Raw genomic sequence first — 25,108 nt, forward strand, 5'->3', positions numbered from 1 at the left:
TATTAGGATCGCCTCAGCCCAAGTGCGAGTTTATGATTTGTACGTCGTTACCTACCGCAGAACTGTCTTTTTACTAGACGTTAAGAGTCTTGGCACACTGGACACTGGCCCGCCCATGGGATGGCTTGTCTTCGCGGCGACAGCTATAAATGCCAGTGTGCCTAGGCTCCAGCTAGAGGTGAGGAGGGTACAATAAATTGAGCATTTTGAACTTTTATTTATTCGAAACAACAACTAGTAGATACAAGGTTAATAATTATATGTTGGAGTAATGAGCTCCAGACCACGGTTTTTATTTCTATTGATAGATTAGTTACATTTTCAGATACAAAACTTTAGAATTTTCAGATTAGGTAGTTTAGGTCATGTACTAGATTAATAGGTATATATCATTTTAAATAGGTATTCGCTTGAAATCGAATCAATTATTCCGGCGTTGGCGGCATCGCTAATTACTCTCTTAAAGCTATTGTTAATCGAAAGTATAAATAACACTAATAAAATATTTAAGCTTAAACTAAGTAATAATATTTGTTACATAAATTACTTTTAATCCCCTTCAAGAAAATTCGACAATGTCAACTACAAGTTAAATACTTACTATAAGTATTACCGTAACGCATTACTTCATTTAATGTTCTCATAATTTACATAATAGAATTCTTGTTGGGAAACGCATGAGAATTAAATCTTTGGTTTTTCTTCTATCCTTTCAAGCCTTTGGTGTCTCATAAGAAAACATACATACATGAGGTCAGTGTAGTCAAAGTAATTACAAAAATTTGTATATTATACTCGAGCAAAAAGACAAATAAATTTGTCGTAGAATAGGTAATTTCCTGTACTTGACTAAAATACTTTTCTGTACTAATTTCCTAATATTTGAGGAGCAATGTATCCCTACAATTTTAGCACAAGCCAAAAGTATATACATCCATCCATCCAGAGCCAAATCCTAGGCTCTCAGGGCTTTCATACGTTCGTGAGAGGGTAGATACATTGTTGTCTGTTAATGGTCACGGGACCTATCTAAGTTTACCTGGTCAATAAATTGTATATCTGCATATGTAAAATGTAAAAAAATATTTAAATTCCTTTAATTTTGTGCAAGTAGGTATGCTGACCTGACAATAGTCGCTGGTCTTTTTTCGTAGGTAGTTCTTTGTAGGATTTCTTAATGTCTAGTTTATGTTAATGAAGCTGATATGAGTTTCTTCACTTACTTACATTACACGCGTTTACTTAAAGTCATATACGCATTTTTGTTTATATATTTTAATTCAAAACTTGAAGACTAACCTAAATTATACACATCCGGTATCTGATTTTCTGAATTTTATTTGTTTAGCTCAGTGGTTCCTAACCTGCGGGTAATTACCCCCGTGGGGGTAAAACTGGTATTTTACGGGGGTAATAAGCTAACCTAATATAACAATACAACAAACGTACACGTTTTATTTTTTATTTCCATTGGGAGGAGGGGTAAAATCATGTTCCCTAGTTAGTCATAGGGGTGACCGGACTGAAAAGGTTAGGAACCACTGGACTTTAGCTGATTTCGGCGACAAAATATTATTATACAAATGGAGCTGGTCTAATAATACATAATTCAGTTGAACGGTAACAAAAAAAACTCCGCTACGAAAAAACACAACCCCATGGAGTTTGGGAAAATATTTCCACTAAAGTTTTTTGTATAATAATTTACAAGGAATTTGTTTCTGAGACGTGGAGTGCTGCAGGGTCTGACTAGACTTTTGGTCAGTTTACCCTTAAAGATGCTCTCAGTACAACTTTCTTTAAATTTTGATATGTAGCTCTAGTGAGTCCACTTTGGCTGTACGCCGGACGTAAATGAAAGGCTCTATCCCACAAGAGCTGGCAAGGCACCTGGCGGCTATAGCCCGACTGGCGCTCCTCTAAAACGGTTCTTCACGAACCGCCCTGCGAACAGTATTCATGTTGTTACACTTATTATTACTTACGTGCTCGCACATTACAACCATTTAATTGACGCTGCGTAAAAACCTAAATCAGTAGAACGCATCATCAGTGGCTATAAAAATACTACTACTTATATACATCTCAGCTCTAAAAATGTAGGAAGTAGCTACTTTTGGTAGTTATATAATAATTAGTGCACTCGGCCGAGTTAGAGTCACTGCCCTGTTCGGGCCGGGGTCGGTTATCAGTACGTTTTGTTAGGGCGCAGCACTGAGTTCCCGGAGGCCGGCGCGGCTCACTGCGCCGGCGCGTTGAGGTCGCGCAGGCGCAGATCCGCGAGCGGGTGCGGGTGCTGGTCGTCGGGCCACTTGACGACGACGTTGGTGGTGGGCGGCAGCGTGACGGGCGGCTCCACCACCACGGGCAGCCCGCCCTCGTGCTCGGGGAGCACGTGTCCGATGAGCGCGCCGACGCGCCGGTACGCGGGCGGCAGCGGGCGCTGCTCGTCGTGCGGCAGCAGGTGCGCCACCACGATGACGGCGGCGTCCTGCCGCGGCGCCACGTCGTTCAGCGCGCGCATGCTCAGCACCGGCGCCGCCGTCTGCGTGCCCAGGCACGTCGACGACCCGCTCACCCGAGCGTTCAGGTTCTCCAGCATCATCACCATCTCATTCATCCGTTCGTCGCATAACACCGGATTATCTGTAATTAATGATAACGACAATTCTTCAATTTATTGCATTTAACAAACATAGGTAAAACACAAAATAAATAAGCAGTCAGCATCAAAAGTAACGGAGCAAACTATGCACGCGTCAAAAATATCTACTAATATTTAACTTGACAAAAAGAGATAATTATGTCCTCTATGCTCTACCTATATGTAGAACAATTAGACTGTGACAAATACTTTTAAACGCGAACTGTAGACATGTCTCTATTTAGAAGAGTACTCCAGTGTGGCAGATACATTTGGTCCGTTGTTTCATCCGCTACTATTGGTGTTGGCTACGTTGGTAAGTATACTTAAAATAATTGAACAATGATAATTATTTAAATTAGAAAACACGGGCCATGGCGCAGCCGGCATATAAGTACATAATTGTAAACAATTATGTTGATCTTTTGATCGCCACTTATTGTCCACGTATATGGACAATACCTAAGTGGCGTAAATATCACGCACGCACACGCCATCATAATTGGAAAGCTAGCAAATATGAACCATACTCGTACTTGTAAATACGAGGGTACTTTGATAGCGTACGTCGACGCTCTGAGCACGTTAACTCACGACACCTTTGAGTTCTTGGCGTTCAAAGCGTTAATATATAATACAAATATACAATTACATAGGTACTAAGTAGATTCTAATCTAATCAAGTCGCAAAATGAAGCGGATATAAAACACATATATCTACATATTTAACTAGTTACTCGCATCGGTAAATGCATCTTACAAAGTGACATGCCAATTCGCGTAGCTTTTGCAGATTGAAACATTAAACATGAAATAGAATAACGCTTAAAAGTTTTTAAAATACGAGTACATTAATTATTAATGAATTAGCACATATTATTATAAGTAGTGCCGGCACAAGATCACTGGTATTAATCTGAAAGCTTAGTTAAACAATTACACTGGTAATTAGAATCTCCTGGATTGGTGCTTTATTGTTTATTTTTCAAACTTAGTGTAAGTAATGTTGCTCAAAATTAACGTGTGCACTAACCTTGAAGGTATATCTTCAGTTTACTGGGGACACCGTTTATGGTGCACCGGGTTTTTGACACGAGATCGTAGTTGATGGAGCGGATCTTGTTGTACGCAAGATCTGCCATGCACAACGACGGCAGCCCGTGGAAGTCTTTGTCGAGGGCACTAATGTTGTTGTGGTGGGCGATTAGCTCCTCAAGAGACGGCAAAAATGACTGAAAAGTAATAATAAGGGATTTACACGGAGGCAAAATGGCACGAATTAAATGAAATTAATTTCGCATTCGCTCGCTTAGCATTCTGGTTTTCTGCATAGGTGTATTTTATCCTGAGCCAACAAACCTTTGAGGTTTCTTCCAGCGTGGCGATGTCGTTAAAAGATAAATCGAGAACTTTCAAGTCCTCCAGGCCATTGAGGTCGTCTGATGATATCTGCTGCAGCTGGTTGTTGCTTAGGTTCAGTCTCATGAGGCCATGGAATCCGATTAGAGCGCCCCCGAGGGTTACGAGATGGTTGTGGTCCAAGCGCAACTCCAGCACTTTCGTTTCAACGTCAACTAGGTTCTGAAAATCAAATTAAAGGGAGTTACATTAACAGATTATGACCTGAGAACATCATATGACAAAATTAATATTTCATTACAGTTACCTCCATGTTTCCAGTGATGTGATTAATCTTGTTGTGCGAGAAATCTATTACATCTAATTTCTTTAAACCTTTTATTTCATGCAGAGAAAACTCTATTAAAGAGTTATGCGTTAGGTTTAAATAGCGCAACGACTTAAGGCTTCTCAACGAACCATTGAGTGATTTAATTTGATTGTACGAAATGTCGAGATATGCCAAAACTTCAGCTTCCGCAAATTCATCTTCAGCCAACTGAAAAAATAAGGAATTCGATAAGAATGCTTACGTCAGGTAAGAATGCCAAGTGACATCCATGGCATTTGAAGTTATCGCATAGGTACTTACACTTTCAATTTCATTAAATGAGAGATTGATCTTTGTTAATTTTCGAGATTTTTGCAGAGCCCCATCCAACAGTTTGATGTTATTGTCGTAGAAAAATAGGGAGTCCAGCGTAGGCATTTGCCTTAGGTCCTTGGGCAAACTCTGCAGCTCGTTTTGTGCGGCATGTATGAAGGATATCTTTCTTGATCTCTGTAAAATATATGAGCACAAGTAACAAATGAGCTCTTACTAGTTCATACAAATGTAAATATTTCGATAAGTAGAGCGTTAGGAAATATATGCTTTCATGTAATGTTCGTCTAATAATACCTTACTTAATTATTATAAATACTTACGATTGGTAATTCATTCTCGAGGGATTTCAGGTTGTTAGCGTTAATGAATATCCACTCCAACTCGTCCAGATCTCTGAGCGCGCCGTTTAGGCTGTTCAGGCTGTTGATTCCAAGATGAACGTGCTTCAGAGCTTTCGGTAAAGCGTGCCGCTCGATCTTTGATATCTCGTTGTTGGCTATTAACAAGTGTTCTAGTTCTTGTAAGTCCTGAAACATATTTTCTTAAATGAAATATTATTTAGGTATCCTCGCGAATTGCTTATTTACGATTTCACCCGCAACAATAATCAGTTAATCACAATTAATTGAAAGTCTTTCTTCCTTAGGGGATAAATGAAATGATTATGTTAATCGGGATTTTTATCGTAAAGGAAAATATCGCGAGGAGACCGGACTAATCCCAATAAGGCCCAGTTTCCCCTTCCAGGCTTTTTTCGTGTAAATATAATCACATCTCAGCTTCAATTCGTAGAAATAGTTACTTTAAAGTCGTCCTCGGTGAGCTTGGAGATTTTGTTGCGGCAGAGGTCCAGGGTCTTGGCGTGCGGCAGGTGCCGCACCACGTGGCGCGGGATCTCGGCCAGCGCGTTGTCCGACACGCTGAAGAAATCCACCAGGTCTAGCCTTGTGAACGCGTTCTCTGGCAGCTCACTGTAAATACCAAACACTGCATTCATACATTGAATAACCCGAAAATATAATTCCTAAAATGACTGTATTCTATGTAGGTATCTCAAATTCAAACAGCTGGAAGATGCTATACCGATAAGTGTGACTCTTAAGGCCCGTCTCCATATTGCGCGGCAAACTATCGAACATTGGCTCGCGAGGCAGCCGCGCGCAATGGATACCGGGTTGGCTCGCGAGCCAACTCGATCAGAAGGCCTACCGCGAACCACGTTCGACGTGTTGCCTCCCTGTCACACTTACGTACGAAATTACAAGTGCGACAGAGATGCAACACGTCGTACGTGGTTCGCGGTAGCCCCTCAGATCGCGTTGGCTCGCGAGCCAACCCGGTATCCATTGCGCGCGGCTGCCTCGCGAGCCAATGCCATGCAATGGAGACAGGCCTTTAAACTGATTATGATGAGCTAATACTGAATATTTAAGTAGTAATACTCGTCCTTAACAATTTAAACAAATGAACAAATATTTTACTTAACTACAACATAATTTGATAACTCAGAACAGAAAAAGTTTAGAACAACATGCAAGAATATAATGTTTCATAGAAAAATAAAACTTCATAAAACAGTTTAAAATGCCATTTAATTATATACAACCATAGTCTCATAATAATTTACACTTAGCCTGGGAATCATTGGGAGCATGCGATGACGCTCCTCGGTACGGACTGAATTATGTCGCGCAATTTTCGACTTAAAATACGTGTGACCCGTTTTATTGTACATATTTAATATGTCTGTGTCTCAAATCGGTTTATTAGAAATCGGCTGAGAAGTGACGGAGTTTTGAGGTAACAAATAAAAAAAAGCGGCCAAGTGCGAGTCGGACTCGCCCATGAAGGGTTCCGTATTTAGGGGATTAATGACGTGTTAAAAAAAACTACTTACTAGATCTCGTTCAAACCAATTTTCGATGGAAGTTTGCATGGTAATGTATCATATATTTTTTTAGTTTTATCATTCTCTTATTTTAGAAGTTACAGGGGGGGGGGGACACATTCTACCACTTTGGAAGTGTCTCTCGCGCAAACTATTCAGTTTAGAAAAGGTTAGGTCAACGCCTACGAGAGAAAAGCGGCGACCCCAGATCCGGCGCATTTTTAATACTTATACTAATAAGCGTATTTCGCTAGCGGTGCAAAGAGGAAACGCCAGCAGCGTGCTAGGTACATTTAGCCGGGTACCTATGGCCTAATAGCATACAATACCCTTAATTTTTATATTTACCTAGTTATAAGTTTGTTAATTTCTGTTTTTATAATTTAATTTAATTCTTGATTTTTATTTAATTGAATAATTTAGTGTATGTTATAATGTGCATGTTAATTTATAATTTTTGTTTTGTAAATTTATTTGTGTTGTGTATGTACCTAATATGGATACTCTGTCCGAAATAAACGCATTTGTTTAGAAAAAAAGTATATATTAGAAACCTCAATATCATTTTTGAAGACCATCCATAGATACCCCACACGTATGGGTTTTATGAAAAATATTTTTTGAGTTTCAGTTCTAAGTATGGGGAACCCCCAAAATTTATTGTTTTTTCTTTTTCAATTTTTGTGTGAAAATCTTAATGCGGGTCTCAGAATACATCTACGTACCAAGTTTCAACAGTATAGTTTTTATAGTTTCGGAAAAAAGTGGCTGTGACATACGGACGGACAGACAGACAGACATGACGAATCCATAAGGGTTCCGTTTTATGCCATTTGGCTACGGAACCCTAAAAACACAACCGAATTATTTAAGAACCTCCTCCTTTTGGAATTTTGAAGTTATTAGTTAACAATAATGTTACAACGAAATCGAATAATTAATTGTATCGTCCTTTTACGTACTTACTAGCTATTTGATATGTAGTTGTAAGTACTCGTTCAAGCAATTATACCTACAGACATGTCGTGATAGTTGCTATCAGTTGCATTGCTTTGAACTCGAAAAGATGCAAATCAAAGTTTATTTACCCTAATCATCATCTAATGATGATTTGTCAAAAATATTTGTTTTGACACAGGAAGTATGGACTTATAAAAATACTCGACAGCAGTTAATTGGTTATTTAAGAACGTTCTGGTTTTAAATGCTAAACAGATAAGCTAAGGTACGTACCTAAATCAATCGACGTCTAGCCATCGGTATCGTTATGACCCACAGCTATCTATTTATGATCACAGACATATTTAACTCACTTGAATAACGTGAATACATTTAATCCATCAACCGTGAGATAAAGAGCAACTGCATATCAGTGAGCGTCACCGGGCTCAATAAAAGTCCAGGGTAAAAATAATTCTTGTGACAAATATAACTTTTATATCGCTCTGACCTGTGCCCTCAAAGTCTAGTAAAAATTAATTACTATAATGTATACTTTTCTATGACTACGCGCAGACCGTGATGCATCTCTTATAAGAGTATCACGTGACTCTTTGCTTCGACATCGAAAACAGAAGAGCGATAATATTCGAATTTGTTTTAAATGTGTAAATATGTAGGTACTTACCTACTTCGTGACAGTCACTTGTCGTTTTATTGTGCTTCTAGATCATCTCACGGCACATGTAGTCATCTAGATCGACTACACGTTACACTCATTAGTAGGTACTGTGCGTTAGAGACTGAAAATGCCATGTCGCGCGACTATATATGTAGTGACTTAACAGGTAATACGCTGGTTATGCTGGCCCTGCATGACATTGCATGTAAAGTAAAAGTAAATGTCAGCCTAAGGAAGAGTATTAAATATTACTTTCAAGTGCGTATACCTACTGTGTAAATTGTGTCTTGCTTTGGGCATATGTAATTTGCGATTCATCTTAAATGTTTTAAAAAGGGTACGCTGAAGGTTGTTTTTAACTTGTGCTAATGGCACTTTTTGGCGGTTTCGGTTCAGGTGCGTACTATGTAGTGTATTGTTTCTAATCTGTAGCTAAGTGGGTACATAAAGGGCGCGAAGCATGTAAGCGCGTTTAGTAAACACTAATGTGAAGGGGTCAACGTTCCGGGGTTATCGGTGCAGGGGCGGCGCCAAACGGCCGCATGGTCGTTCGACGGCGTCAGCGCCGCGCCGGCCTGTACGATGTAGGGTCACCAGATACCTACTAATTTCCAAAGTCCTGGGATAATTCCTACTTTCGGATCATAACTTCAGATAAGTCATTGTAGTTGCAAGATCGTATGTATCTCTCATCAAGTATCTTTCGGCTTTTCCGTATTGTGGCCCAAGTTGTGACAGTCTGACAATTGACCGAAATTGCTGAAATGTCAAGATCACTCCTAACGCCTGATAACCCTACGCGTGTATCTCCTCATCCTGTGGCCAGTATAACCATCCACTGTCTCTCGTCACTCAATTCCGCATCATTTTAAATGGGAACTCTATAAACTAAGGCCATTCATTAGTACAAACGACATTCATGCATGATATCTGGGAGTCGAAGTATTTTGGCAGGATAACAGCCCGAGTTGGAATATATTAAAAACACGTATACTTACCGCGCCACTACATGCGCGAAATGACAGATAAGGGCTTATTGAATTAAGAACAGTAACCAAAACATTTATTATAAATATTATATTTAAAATGTACTTGCACGAGAACGGGGTTCCCCGTTTCCCGTAACGTTTTTGACCTCATTTGTATAACAGGTTTTCCCGGGAGTTTGGCGTGTCTTATATTTATTGCATTTATGCTAGACCTATTCGTCGGTGAAACGTTATTTAATACACAATTATTTCTTAACATCACGTGTGGTTATCTTATCATTTCGTCTCAGAAATAAAATTGACCTTCGTAAATAGGGCTTTCTGGGTAAGTAAGTTCACGCCGTATCCTTTACTAAGTAGGTAAATTATATCCCAAATACCGACAAATTTTAATGACCATAGATACGGAAGTTAAAAAATAAATAAAAGCTTAAACGTGGCGTAGACTCACCCCACTTTACATACGGCATTCGCTTTTAGCTGTCAATTATTGCCACAGTAGCGCAATCAAAGGTGTTATAGGGTGTTATAGGGTTCCATAGTCAACTAGGCACCCTTATAGTTTCGCTATGTCCGTCTCTTCATGTGTCCGTACACGGCTTAGCACACTGACCGTTAGGGCTAGAAAGCTGCAGTTGTTTAAGTAAATCACGACGCCAAAGTGGCTAAATAAAAACTAGGAAAGCTAGTAAAGCGGGGAAGATTTTATTCATGCGTGTTGATTTACAAAAACTATTATTTGTAAAGTGCATATGTTCGCTCCTAAAGAAATTCAAATGAAACTTCAATGAAAACTATAGCGAACACGATCGGTTAATCTTTTAAGTTAACGCAAAAAGTCTTATTTTCTTAGGAATATGACGTACAAGTGCTCCATCCATTTTGTTTGTTATTGTTATGTACATAATATCAACTGACTGGCAACAACGGAAACCTACACTGAGCATGGCCTGACATAGTTTTGGCCAGTTTTTTTTATCATTATTGACCGTGCAAGCACGACGCTTCTCTGTTTCAGCTTGGGCAAAATTGCCTTCGTATTCCGGTTGTTGTCCTCTACAGGTAGCATTTCTCAATAGATCTCTTGAAATTTTGTGAGCAGGATCAATAATTATAGAGTCTGTGCGGCAAGAGAAGAGTCAATAGGCGCGATTCGGGAAATGAATTAGACATTAACTAGATACGATATAGTAAAGATATGTGACGTTCCACGGCAAAAGGTACCTTATGGCGGCTGGCGCTATCGCCGCAATAATATTGGAGCGGCGTTAATAATAGCGTAAGCGCCAACCGCCATAAAGGTACCTTTTCTCGTGGGACGTCACAATTATCTTTACTATTTCAGATATAGTGAATCTCTAATTCGTTTCCCGAATCGCGGCGCCAGCCGCCATAAGGTAACTTTTGGCGTGGAACGTCACATATCTTTACTATATCGTATCTAGTTAATCTCTAATTCATTTCCCGAATCGAGCCGAATGAATGTATAGGTTTCCTTATATTCCACGAATTTTCCGCACAAAATCGAACTAAAAAAACCGGCCAAGTGCAAGTCAGACTCACGCACGGAGGGTTCCGCACCATCAACAAAAAATAGAGCAAAACAATGGTGTTTGTTGTATGGGAGCCCCCCTTAAATATTTATTTTATTTTTACTATTTGTTGTTATAGCGGCAACAGAGATACATCATTTGTGAAAATTTCAACTGTCTAGCTATCGCGGTTCATGAGATACAGCCTGGTGACAGACGGACGGACGGACGGACGGACAGCGAAGTCTTAGTCATAAGGTCCCGTTTTTTACCCTTTGGGTACGGAACCCTAAAAACCAACTATCAAACTGATAGTTCGTTTTTAACCGCCTTCAAAAAAAAAGGAGGTTCTCAGTTTGTCCCGTATGTTTGTATGTATGTATGTATATTTGTCCGCGATTATCTCGCGTTTGGCTGAACCGATTTTGATGCGGTTTTAAGAAAAGTGTTTGTTACATTCTGGGGAAGGTTTTAGTATACATGGAGCTGAGCTGCTGCTGAACCCTGGCTGTACCCAGTGGAACTCAGGTTTGGTGCAACATGGGCACACGTAGTTTTGGTCATCTGATGCGTCTTGATGAGCACTTGGGAGAGCAGTACCCAAGATAGAGCTGATGCTGAACCCTGGCTGTACCTAGTGGAACTCGAGTTTGGTGCAACATGGACACACGCTGTTTTGGTCATCCGACGCGCCTTGATGAGCACTTGGGAGAGCAGTACCCAAGATAGAGCTGATGCTGAACCCTGACTGTACCTAGTGGAACTCAAGTTTGGTGCAACATGGACACACACTGTTTTGGTCATCTGATGCGTCTTGATGAGCACTTGGGAGAGCAGTACCCAAGATAGAGCTGATGTTGAACCCTGGCTGTACCTAGTGGAACTCGAGTTTGGTGCAACATGGACACACGCTGTTTTGGTCATCCGACGCGCCTTGATGAGCACTTGGCAGAGCAGTACCCAAGATAGAGCTGATGCTGAACCCTGGCTGTACCTAGTGGAACTCAAGTTTGGTGCAACATGGACACACACTGTTTTGGTCATCTGACGCGTCTTGATGAGCACTTGGGAGAGCAGTACCCAAGATAGAGCTGATGCTGAACCCTGGCTGTACCTAGTGGAACTCAGGTTTGGTGCAACATAGGCACATTTTGTTTTGGTTAACCGACTTGTCGCCGTGTGCCTATGTTGCAGAGTTCCACTAGGTGGGTCGATCAACTTTTTTCTAACCGCCTTTAAAAAAAGGAGGGTCTCAGTTTGACCCATATGTTTGTATGTATGTATATTTGTTCGTGATTATCTCGCATTTGGCTGAACCGCTTTTGATGCGGTTTTCAGAAAAGTGTTTTTTTCATTTTGGAGAAGGTTTTAGTGTACAGTACATGGATGGTTTGAACAACCAATTGGACCCGGTATATGGTGAATGCGGTGCCAAACCAACAAAAACCTTCTTTGCTGCCAAACAGAATAAAAAACGAGTAGTTAGTAGTGCAAGAACTAAGTTAGTAAGACTCTAAAATTTTGGTTTGGCACCGACTTCAAAAAGTAATTAATTACCCGGATGGCTATTAATTTTCTTATTATTAGGTATTAACTACTTTTTGGCAGAAATTTGCTTAACGACGGGATAGGGACTGGACAAGGATAGGGGTCGGGTATATAAAAATTATTTTGTGCTTTTTAGTGGGTTGATTTTTTGAAGGCGGTTCCCTTTTTTTTTAAAAGAAATATAATTAAGTCATTTTGGTTTTGTTTCTTTTTTCTTAAAAAGATATTATATTAAGTTATTATGTTTTGGTTTTCTTTTTGTTTATTTTTATTTCATTTTTTCTTTTAGGATTAGAAATAAGGTAAACAATCTTTAATTGAAAAACACTTTTTAAAAATAAGTCACGGCAAATATGTAACAATTAGAAATCCAATACGATCAATTACATATTTTGCTTTCATAAGTAATAAACTTATTTTTAAAAAGCGTTTTTCACTTAAAAGACATGTCAAGATCGATTACCTTCTTTCTAATGCTAAAAAAACGAACTATAGGCCATCGTGATACGGGGTCACGATTAAATGCCTACAATTACTAGAGTCAGACCGAGAAAAGTCTGCAGCGATTTTGATAGCCCACGCAGTGCAAGTGTCATTTTAAACGTCAAACTTCTATGAATTTATGACGTGTAAATAACACTTGCACTGCGTGGGCTATCAAAATCGCTGCAGACTTTTCTTGGTCTAACTATATATTAGTACAATTCAATTAAGCAAAGAGGGCTTCTATATTTGCGAGTGCGAAAGCATGAAATATTACTAATATTTTTTTGTTTGAAGTAGCTCTTTAGCCATGACTAATAATCCTCTACAGTTAAATGAGTTTATCTACACACATGTCGTAAACCCTCTATGATGAAAAAAAAAAATGAAAAATTGTTTATTTTGGATTATAACATTTCACAATTCACAATTAGTTATGCATGGAATCTCCTAGTAAGTATTGTAAATACTTGTGACAGTTATGACAGAAGACTCCGCTACTAGCTATTAAGGTTTTATAAAAATATAGTATTAACCGAACATATCATTAGAAAATATTTAGGTGAAGATATTAAATATGAACTTAAGTAAAGTTTAACATACCGATTATATTATAATCAAAATTAAATTAAATAATTACGATATAATGTTGAAAGATTAGTGCACTGAAAACAATTAAACTACAAAATTTAGATAAAACGCGCGCGCGCGTGTGTGTGTGTATGTGTATGTGTGTGTGTGTGTGTGTGTGTGTGTGTGTGTGTGTGTGTGTTTTAAAAAGCTGAAAAGAGATAATGTTGCAACACTTAAGGTGCGTGATATAGTAAGTTTTCAGTTTCGTTGTAACTTAGGTTAATTAACCATCCTAAAAGTATTTTCTTTAAATTATACGATTGCAGTGAATAAATCGAGATAATATTATTTATATTATTATACAAGTGGGCAGAATGGTAAACAAATTGCCTTTTGGCGAAAAGTGACTTTGTGTTGGAAGGGACAACTACTTTATCTTTCCTTCTTTGTGTTTATGTAGGTGGTGATGCATTCAAAAACCGGAAATTACGTCCAACGTAAAGATAATCTGTTATGTAAGAACAAATTTTTTATCTGTACAAATGTTATTATTGCACATTATAACATCTTCTTCTTTACCCTCGCCTCTTCCCGTTACACGGGGTTAGCTTTCCTCTTTACCTTTATTATACCCCCGTTTTTAATCTTTAAAAAAAAAAACACGGATTATACATTCGTAATCTAATTATTTACCTATGTTCTTTCTTATCTTTCCCAACTTTGCACGTTGGATGAATATTTCATTTGTAACTTATTCCTTATATACCTTTTCCATGTGTATTTTCACATTTACAAATCGAAATTTAATTGAAAAGAGGCCTTAATGAATTTTTACCTATAGATACAATTAAACAATTTTACAACCCCCTACGCTATATCCCAAAAAAAAAACATTTCATGCCCAAAAATGCCTTACAACATTTTTGGAAAAGAATAGCTAAAAACCACCGCAAGGAAACTTAGGTACTTTCACGTAAAAAAAAAACCTCGAAATCGGTCCATACGTTAAAGAGCTACGATACCACAGAGGGACAGACATTGGCGACAACTTGACAAGTATATAAGACCCCTTTACGTCGGGGGTTAAAAAGCGAGCTAAGTGAGGAACGGAGGAAAGGAGTTTTACTTTAGATCTATTCTCATTGTCAACGTTAGTCAATCACGTAGTCTGATAAATTTAATACGAAGTAATTTTGTAAGTTAGTTACTATTCAAAGTGGCCGAGAAAATTCAGCAATATAAAATCCGTTTGTAGGTACAGGACCGTAGCCGAGATGGTCGTTAAAGCGAACGATGCATAATTGACGTACTCGCTTAGGCCAAAGGGTAATTAAATTACAAAACGAGACCAGCAAATACAATGAAGCGAGCCGCGCTAGGCTGGAGAACTGGGCGTGATTGCATGCTATATCATTCCCTCTAACCGAAAACGAGGCAGAGGCACATACATTATATTTCACTTTAGAATTTACTCAAATAATAAAGTTGTTTTAACTTTATTATCTACTAGGTACAGTCGCCATCTGATATATCGGAGCGGCCGAGGTCCTCAGAAATCTGAACACGCACTCGCGAAACTGTAGCGCCTTGACTATAGAGCCGTGTTCAGATATTTGTGAGCACTTTGGCCGCTCCGGTATATCTGATGGCGACTGTACTTAGTGTACCTACTACTTCTACCTATTCAGTCATACAACACTTAAGGTCGATGCATATATTACGAGTGGATCTAAATAAGATTATTCTGTTATTTAGACATTATTACTTAATAATCGAGGCACCTTATACACTTTATGATAGGTGCATTAACGGCCACTTCAGAAAGGCCGTGGCAGGATAAGGGACCATCTTGTGCCTTAATAGCTTTACGGCCTAATTTTTTTTTCTGATGATGGGTCACGCCATTAGTAAGTGTTATACTAAATTTCATCATTCGCCTCGTCTTATTTTTGAACAAAAAAAAATGGAAAAAATATTTTTCATGAATATTTCCATTTAAATGGAACGAATTACTTCGTGCTTTGCACATACCTATATTACACTTAGTTGATACCCGCAATTTGTCCCTATAAACCGGATAACAGTCCATATAAAAAATAAAAATGTATGTATCAACATTTTGCAATTTTTTTTTCTAACCTGTGTAACAGAGATACCTCCAATTTTTTTTTACTTATAATAGGCTTTTTAATGAGCTATAATATATATGTAATTCAAGTTTCTAACAATGGTGCTTCTAATATGTGCAAAGCACGAAGTAATTCGTTCCATTTAAACGGAACTATTCATGAACAATATTTTTTCTTATTTATTTATTTTTGTTCAAAAATAAGACGAGGCGAATGCTGAAATTTAGTATAACACTTATTACTAATAGCGTGACCCATCACCAGCAAAAAAAATCAGGCCGAAAAGCTGTTAAGGCACAAGATGATCCCTTAACCTGCCACGGCCTTTACTCAAATACGAGTTAAGAAAATTGTAGGCATTATCTTTATATTCTACTAGGTTAGTAGGTACATTACCTATTTAGGTAAGTCATAAAATACGTATTTACGTTAGAGGCAGATATTTAATGTTGGATTAAATAAGAATATTATGTATTTACTTATGAGATTATGACCGTTCTGGTTTAGTGGGTAGTGAACCTGCCTATGAAACCGATGCTTCTGGGTTCAAATCCCGCTAGGGGTATTTACGTATTTGTGTGATGAGCACTGATATTTGATCCTGAATCTTGGGTGTTTTCTATTTATTTAAGTATTTATATATTATACATATCATGTCTGAGTACCCGCAACACAAGCCTTCTTGAGCTTACTGTGGGGCTTAGTCATTTAGACTTTATAACACAATAATGATTAAGGTGTGGTGACGTAGGTGAGTCAAAAAAGAGATCTAATACTTAACGACGCCTCAGCAGATTTTGGGTACCTACTTTCATTGATTCGTGGGCTATCATACTATCAAGGGGAAACCCTTAATAAAAATACATATATATATATATATATATATATAAACGTCGATCGTAGGCGTAGTATTCGGTTACAAATAAAAGTGATAACACATAGGTACTTTACTTAACTTTGTCAGAGATAATTATTTGTTATTCAACTTATGCAATAGCTTAGCTTTGTTGTTATTTGCCTGTCGTGCTAATTAAGAGCGTTAAAAGCATTTCAAGGTAGGTACTAGATGCAAAGAATTTTTGATGTACCTAGAGCGTATTAAAAAGAACTTCATTTGTTTTTCTTAAAATAACGCGTTACTCAAATAAGAGTTCGTACATAAGATTGCGGTCAAGAATTAAATAATCATTTCAATTACTAGGTGCTATGGCTCTATATTTCGGCGGCCGATTGTAATTATTATTTTTTAGATGCTTACATATTATCACGCAGAAAACACAGCTACCATCGATCGTCAAAATGCAACTAGGTAATTTACGACCAAGAAAAGACTGCAATGATTTTGATAGCATACGCAGTGCAAGTGTTATTTATACGGCATAATTTCATAGAAGTTTTGACGTGTAAAATAACACTTGCACTGCCAGTGCTATCAAAATTGTTGCAGGCTTATCTTGGTCTAACTCTAGTAATTTAAGTAATTTTAACATATGGAAATTCTTTATTATTAGGTTGATTCTAATCATGTGGCTCGGCGTTTGGTCTTATGGTCGAACAATCGCTGTGCAGCCTCGCAAAATATTAACGATTGAGAAAACAAACTTTGCGGCACTAGTTGAGCTTAGCCTTTAGCCTCGCTTAAATTTTTCCATTAAAGGTAGATAGGAAAGTGACGCTGAAGCTCACATCTTTGGTATGCCACTGGGAATTGGCCTTAAGTCTAAAGGGCTCTCCCCACACTTGACGCGACGCGGAATCGGCAAAAACCGATAGAATAAAACTTTATGTCCACGCAATAAGAGCGAAAAAGACATCGTTCGATTTGCATCGGCTCGGCCGACGCCTGAAGATTGAAATTAAAAACGCAAACTTATTTCCCTGTACTGAATATGCTGTGTGCAGAATTGACTGTACGCCCCGAGCCTCGCACTGCCTAGGGGCCCCGACATGCTTAATCCGGCCCTGCTCTCATCGATCTGCGTCACATATTATTGCAGGTGACTGTACAGCCAAGGCCATTATAAGTTAAGACCTTGAAATTTGAGACTACGTTTTTATGAAAAGGAGATTTCGCGCGGATCTCCACTTTCGTCTTAACCAAAACATTTACGGACTTAGTTCGGAATTTAACCGCATTTGTGTAGGTATGTTTATTATTCTTGAATTTTCTTTTAGATTACGCGTTGTCTATGGAACCCTAAAAAACTGCCGGTCTAGACAAAGTGACGATCGCTAATTCGCTATCGCCTCGATAACAAAAGGCTTTGTGTCAGTTGTGTCTCTCGTTACCATTTCTCGTAGAATTTGTATGATGAACTGATGTTAATGGAATGGGAGGAAGAAAACGGTATGGCATTTAGGGATACTTTTTTCTTATTAGAATCGAAAAAGCTCTCGACTCTAAGCAGAAATAACATACGTATTTCCAAATTAAAAATAAAGTGTATAGAAGTTTAAATAGAATGGCCCTTTTTGGGTAATAGGTTGAGAACAAATTACCTCGCTCAGTATACCGGCCCCAATCAATACGATTTCCGAAGATGCACGAAGTATGCATTGCTCTATCTTCATTTATTATTTTCCTTGCGAGATAACAAATGTTTATTGTATTGTGTGTTTATTGATTAATCATACCTACACATGAATAAATTGACTCATTATTGATTGATATTGGTGAAAAAGAATAGTAGGTACATTTCAATGCAAGTGTGGAAAGTGTGTTATTATTCACGAGTCCCGAGATGTCTTTTATGAGCCGTAGGCGAATAAAAGATACGGGACAAGTAAATAATAACACTTTCACACCGATACCTTCCGGCGGACTGTTAATCAGTGGGCCCCTTTACAGTTACGAATTTTCGCTTGAACTGTAATGATATTATATAAGTATATTAAGTATTCAGCACTATAAAACTACGTTCAGCGTTGATATATGTACTACTAAAACCGGCGCCGGTTTCAGTTTTTAATTTTTAATTTTTTGTGATAACGACAGCCAACGTGGCACTGATAGTTTTCCATTCAGCCAAATCATAAAAAAGTTTTCTAATGAAATATCGTTATTATATTATAGATGGTCAAGCAGATCTTGTCAGTAGAAAAAGGCGGCAAATTTGAAAAATGTAGGCGCAAAGGGATATCGTCCCATAGAAAATTTTAATCTCGGGCCTTTTTAGGGTTCCGTAGCCAAATGGCAAAAAACGGAACCCTTATAGATTCGTCATGTCCGTCTGTCTGTTGAAACTTGGTAAGTAGATGTATTCTGTGAACCGCATTAAGATTTTCACACAAAAATAGAAAAAAAAAGATATTGGGGGTTCCCCATACTTAGAACTGAAACTCAAAAATTTTTTTTTCATCAAACCCATACGTGTGGGGCATCTATGGATAGGTCTTCAAAAATGATATTGAGGTTTCTAATATCATTTTTTTCTAAACTGAATAGTTTGCGCGAGAGACACTTCTAAAGTGGTAAAATGTGTCCCCCCCCCCCCTGTAACTTCTAAAATAAGAGAATGATAAAACTAAAAAAAATATATGATGTACATTACCATGCAAACTTCCACCGAAAATTGGTTAGAACGAGATCTAATAAGTAATTTTTTTTTAAATACGTCATAAATCCCCTAAATACGGAACCCTTCATGGGCGAGTCCGACTCGCACTTGGCCGCTTTTACTGACAAGATTTGGTTGACCAGCTTTATTTACTTTATATCGTGTAACAATACTTTTTGTACGTAATTAATATGTGTCTAATGGCAAAATAAAATTTTATAAAGTTTTTGATCATCCAAACTCTGGTGTGGACGTATTGATTACGGTCAGAATGAAATTTAAAGAAGCTCAAAAAATAAAAAGCATTAGTTCGAGGAGAAAAACTTTGCGAACGCTAAACAGCTACGTAAACTAGCATTTTTTGAGCAACTGTATTAAAAACAACATTTTTAAGAGCATTGAAACTTTTGTACATTTAAATATTAATATCTGGGAGATCGAGCTTTGCTCGGAAAATCGGAAAACATAAAAACTCAAAAATGCGCGTTTTCCCAGAGATGAACTATCGATTTTTCGCCCCCGAAAACCCCCATATAGCAAATTTCATCGAAATCGTTAGAGCCGTTTCCGAGATCCTCGAAATATATATACATATAAATAAATAAATATACAAGAATTGCTCGTTTAATTAAAGGTAAGGTAAGATAAGATAAGATAAGAAGATAAGATATCGAAAATCCTGCTAGAATATTTTTGGGGTCGTTAAATTAAAAAAAAGAAACTAGCGAATTACCCTATATGAAGTTAGTAAAAGCATAGGAAAATAAGCAAGTAAACTTTAGAGTTTAGAGTGCTCACTCCACACATCAATTTCCGTGTTTTTATTAATTGAATTCCGTCAACTTCGGGGTAACCATACCCGTACGTTTAAGAAAACTAAATGGCACAGGTAATAAAAAAAAGTAATTAAATGTCGCATATAGTGTTGTTGTAACACGGGCATTACATTTAACTCAACCAAACAATTGAAAACTGTGACATACAATGCCATTTCGAACATCGATCGTCCGAGATAGTAAGTACTTACGTTTAGTAGAAAATGTATAAACTCGTACTAAGAAACACTAATCAGTCAATATGAAAACAGGCCCTAATTCGTGTACACGCTCGTAGGGCAAATATCAGATAAAATTGTTGAATATCTCCGTAATGGAGTTAAATAGAATACCGCTGTTTTTGAGAAATTTACCTAAATTTAATTTCAGGTATGCTAGTTTCGCGATTGGAAAACTAGTTAAATATTTGATTAATGAATTTGCTACCTCAATAAAAAGCATGTTACTATTTGCTATGGATTGTTTTCATTAAGTTTTGCTTGCAGATAAAGTTTTTTATTTGTTCTACTTAGTTAAAAAAATTAGATTAGGTACTTAGAGCATTTATAAACAACTAGCGTCAGGCCGCAAGTTCGTCGGCGTGGAATTATTTAATACTTCAATATACAGATGTGCAAGTTACGGAAAGTTTCCATAAAATTCTATAAATTCTCGGAAATTTCATGAAACTTTCACTAGGAAATATGGGAAATTTAAATTTAAAATTGGAAAGTTTCAATTCTCATACAAAAATGTAAGAAATTTTCCGAATTTTTCCTACGTTAAATTTCCGAAACATTTCGCAATTTTGGAAAGTTTCCTTAGGCACATCAGTACTTCAATATTCCACTTCCATAGTAAATCCAACCGTCCGGTTCACCCCTTAAGGATTGATTTCTATGTCAAAAAGTATTCTATGTCCTTAACTGACAAGAGTTACTTTCGCATTTGAGCGTTTTCCAAAAAAAGTGTACATTTCATTCATGTCTTCAAAATATTGACTTCTTGGGCTCATTTTACTCAGAATCATTTGTACATTCACGCCTCATACATAAAAAAATGCGTCCAAAAAATTCCTTTCCAGATCGTCACATTCTTGTATGAATTTTTTTTTTATTTGTATGTACGTGACGCACTGGAAAAAAATTTTTTCATACAAAATTTTGGGACACATTTTTTCATATATGAGGCGTGAATGTACAAATGATTCTGAGTAAAATGAGCCCAAGAAGTCAATATTTTGAAGACATGAATGAAATGTACACTTTTTTTGGAAAATGCTCATTTATATTATAACATACCATGTTAAGGGTATATAAGGTATAGAGTTTCAGGTCAACGCAAGCTGAAAGGCTAGGCTTTATAATTATGAAATCGCGGCAAGCGTGGCCTGGGGACTGAAGTTTCTAAACAATATTCAATTTTAAGTCTAAAAACCGGCCAAGTGCGAGTCGGACTCGCGCACGGAGGGTTCCGCACCATCAACAAAAAATAGAGCATAAAAATCGTGTTTGTTGTTTGGGAGCCCCCCTTAAATATTTATTTTATTTTATTTTTAGTATTTGTTGTTATAGCGGCAACAGAGATACATCATTTGTGAAAATTTCAACTGTCTAGCTATCGCGGTTCATTAGATACAGCCTGGTGACAGACGGACGGACAGCGAAGTTTTAGTAGTAGGGTCCCGTTTTTTACCCTTTGGGTACGGAACCCTAAAAAATGTGCCCTTCGAGGATGAAGACTACGGTGCCAATTTTTAGTGGTAACTGAATTGTCGAACGTCATTTTTTACCCCGAGTTACCGCATGGAACCTGCTTAATGTCCAGAGCCGTACAGCGCCATCTACTTTAGCTGTTCAATTTAAGGCACCAGTCAATCTTTGCCTCGAAGGGAAAATGGTTATGCTGTGAAAAGACATTATACATTATTATCTCGAATTACAGAGTTTTGTACCTACCTACCTACTTGTACCTACTTACTTAACATCAATAATTGAATTTTTGTACTCCTGTACAAATATGCATGCTAGGTAAATTCAAGTACCTAATTTAAGACCAATTCAATTCATTGAACACATCTCACAGGTATTTAGTAGAGATGCCACGAATTCGGCAACTATTCGGTATTCGGCCTATTCGGCCAGTTTGCCGAATATTCGGTATTCGGCCGAATGTTGCCTACTATTCGGCCGAAATCGAATATCTGTTGCACCTACTTAAAAAGAAAAATTGCACAATAAAAATAACCAAAAACTATGTAGGTATATTTAGAATGTGTTCTTGGAAAGTTGTTAAATACGAAGACCCTTTTTTGAGCATATGTTGACTAAAACATTTTATTTTTATCATGAGTCTGTTTTGTTTGACTCTATTCATTAATGCTGTTCGACAAAAATATATCTTAGCTAACGTCATCTAACGTTGAGCTTTGTTAGCGATCAGGTTTCATAATAATTGTGACTCATGTCATGCCAAATATTCGGTCGCCGAATATTCGGTATTCGGCTGAGAGGGGCCGAATATTCGGTATCCGGTATTCGGCCAAAACCACTATTCGGGGCAGCTCTAGTATTTAGAGTATTTAGACTATAACTCCCAAAATCTAGTGGCTTGATTTTAATAAACACAACCAAAGCTCTAGAGCTTACAATATATACAGTTTTTTGCCAGATCCTCAAACCCTACTCAAACCTAATTGGGTCAACAGTCGTCTAAGGCACAGACATACTAACCCGTTCGCTTCAAGCTGGCAGTCGGCGACCGTTACATAATAATGTCACAGGTACAATTACTAATATAATATTGTAGACAAAAAATATTTCGTAGTTTAATTTTTAATGCTTAGTACTCTATTTAATAGTTTTTGTGATTGTATTAAATGTAGGCCTGTGGCCGTGTTTGCCGCTCCCGTATTGGCTTACATAGCCACGAAAAACGTTGTCGCCCTACCTGACAGTGTTTCAATAGTCCGTAATAGACTTTAAGGCCAATGATGATGATGATTAAATGTAAGTAATAATATTTTTTACAGCTGCAGTGGATAAGGCGTCAGAGGGGGTGACGCGGGGAAGCGGGCCGGGAGGTAACTGCCAACTTGAAACGAAAGGGTAGCACGAGCTGAATTTTGTCAGAAATTCAGATCTTGAATCTATTATCTCGTGTGCGATGTGCGTTAGGTGCACCAAACACCTTGATAATTTCAGATCAAGTGTGGTGCGCTCGACGATAGTGTTTCTCCGAAATAGCATTGTGAACTAATTGTCCACTTTCTTAAAAATCTAATTCATGTTCTCGGTGTTAATATTAATACACGATTTATTTAGCTTTACTAGGCGCACGCGAGGCTTTAACTAACGAACGCAGTTTAATGTTTCAAGCCTTTGAATGATTAAAGTTAACGTATATTCCTTAAATGTCGGTAATTAGAAAAGGTGTCTATTTTTCATATAAATTTACATCGTAAGCGCAGTCTTGAAAACCATTCTCGTTCTCGCAATTATGTTACATTCTGTGTCTGAAATGAACTTCAAGCCGACGCGTATTTCAACCGCATACATTGTTTATCATAATTGATTAGGACTTTGGTATTTATAAACGATTTGAAGTAAGAGTTGTATCTTTGATGATTGTCAATAAGCACAAATTGTAGTTGCATGATATACTTGCTAGCCAATAATCGGGCTAACTTGGGGCTAACATAGCAAATATAACGTTTAGGCTAAATAAATTAGGTACAAGTACAACAACAACAACCTTGTTAGGTAACAAGTTAGTATCGTTATCTTTGTTTTGTCATGATATTATCAAAAAAGTCGAGAAAAAAACAACAAAAAGTACTAAAAATTACAGAGACTGAGCAAACAAACGAAGCAATATGCAAAATCTCGAAGCAGTAGGGGGCTGCTATCTCGTTTAGAATCCTCAAAAGCAACGTAACTGCAATAGCAAACAACGGCCACTGTAACTTATTAGTACACCATTTGTGGGTAAATATAGTGAATACGACACGTCCAATACGATATCATTCAATTTTAATGCTTTAGACGCGACCTCCGATAACCCTGGCTAACTATCGACCAGCCTCTCCTAGATGTCGTCCACACACGATTCTACTAATGAAAGGTTATAAAGTAATTAAATTAAATGATCATCTGCTGCGTAACACCGCGACGCCATTCCTACTAACACAAGTTAGTATACTAGTTTACTTTACCTACCTAAACTATAAAACCTCAAGACGGTACTTCATCTCTAGGACATGATTCGATTTAGACCCATGAAAATCTCAAAATATTAATTGATTGATTGAACGAGCTCACAGGTCACGGACAGCTCAATAATAGGTGCCATTATGACTTATCGAAATCTAGAAAATACTCACATATTGTATTATATATATATATATATATATATGTACCAACGAATTACTCAACTATCGTAATGACATCGATCTCATTTGAGTGGGCATTAATAATTGTTGTTACGGAGCTGATAAGATGAATATGGGTTCAATATAACAAAATTCACACTGAAGGGAAATTTACTGAGACGCCGAGACAGTAGACTGTTGATAGAAGTACGTAATTGTTTACTGTGGCGAAGGCAATGGATGCATTTGTTCTCTGGGTGAGTATGGGCAATATGGGCATACAAAGGAGGAGAGTGGTGTGGTGCACCACCAGACCGCGACCGGCCGCCAACCCTGGCGAGGGCGCCGCCCACTGCTTTGATAACGACTCGATCCTCATCGTTGTTGTCCTCTTCTTATCAGAAACCTGTTGTTTACTTATACATCTCACACGGTATTTTGTAGCGAATGACATGAACACAGATCTTAATTAATTTCACGACACGAATTGTGAAATTGGAAAAGTAAAAGTCCGATTTAGGTAATTATATCGTAATTAGACTTGCCTTAGATTGTCATTATTCAGTTTCAGTTTTGTGATAGAGAGGCCTAGTTCTCGAAAACTGTGATCTGCAATATCCGGCAGCTGCGAGTGGGATATATCAAGTCCAATTTTTGTTTCTGGGCTGAATTTATTAGTGAGGGCTTTGGCGATTTCTTCGTAAGCTTTGATCCGGTGGCAGAGGACGAGGATGGCACCGGTGTTGGAGTCCTCGCGCCGGCAGGTGCACGGGGAGATCTCCCTGCGCATGGCGCAGTGGAGGCTGGCCCCGGCGCCGAGCTGGCCGGCCAGCGCGCACAGGAGCGTGGCCGCGAGCACGTGCTTCTGCGCGACCATCGTGCGTACCGTGCGGGGCTGATCGCGCTACTGCCGCCGCGAAACTCCGACGTCCCGGCCGAGCGCTCAAACAAAACA

General features: G+C 38.1%; 1 protein-coding gene across 2 annotated transcripts; it reads right to left on the reverse strand.

The window, feature by feature from the left end:
- Positions 1 to 1,611: 1,611 nt before the first annotated feature.
- On the reverse strand, positions 1,612 to 25,108 carry LOC134661455 (leucine-rich repeat-containing G-protein coupled receptor 4). Of its 2 annotated transcripts, none has more exons than XM_063517553.1 (8): positions 24,699 to 25,108; positions 5,452 to 5,620; positions 4,970 to 5,176; positions 4,635 to 4,823; positions 4,311 to 4,541; positions 4,004 to 4,225; positions 3,678 to 3,876; positions 1,612 to 2,646 (listed from the first exon to the last, which is right to left on the reverse strand). In XM_063517553.1, exons 1-8 carry the CDS (start codon positions 25,028 to 25,030, stop codon positions 2,240 to 2,242), a joined length of 1,956 nt encoding a protein of 651 aa, XP_063373623.1. In that variant the 5' UTR covers positions 25,031 to 25,108; the 3' UTR covers positions 1,612 to 2,239. The 2 variants fall into 2 exon arrangements, with proteins under 2 accessions (XP_063373623.1, XP_063373624.1); XM_063517554.1 differs by having other exon boundaries at positions 1,613 to 2,646; positions 5,452 to 5,616; positions 24,695 to 25,106.

This window comes from Cydia amplana, chromosome Z, assembly GCF_948474715.1.
Source record: "Cydia amplana chromosome Z, ilCydAmpl1.1, whole genome shotgun sequence".
Taxonomy (NCBI): domain Eukaryota; kingdom Metazoa; phylum Arthropoda; class Insecta; order Lepidoptera; family Tortricidae; genus Cydia; species Cydia amplana.

What these genes read in the sequence shown, in the direction of transcription:
- LOC134661455 (XM_063517553.1), bottom strand. Translation starts at nt 25,030, where the DNA reads ATGGTCGCGCAGAAGCACGTGCTCGCGGCCACGCTCCTGTGCGCGCTG. An exon ending in CGCTGGAAGAAACCTCAAAG is followed by an intron (nt 3,877 to 4,003) that starts GTTTGTTGGCTC and finishes ATTACTTTTCAG; the next exon opens with TCATTTTTGCCGTCTCTTGA. An exon ending in ACTGAAGATATACCTTCAAG is followed by an intron (nt 2,647 to 3,677) that starts GTTAGTGCACAC and finishes CATTAATTACAG; the next exon opens with ATAATCCGGTGTTATGCGAC.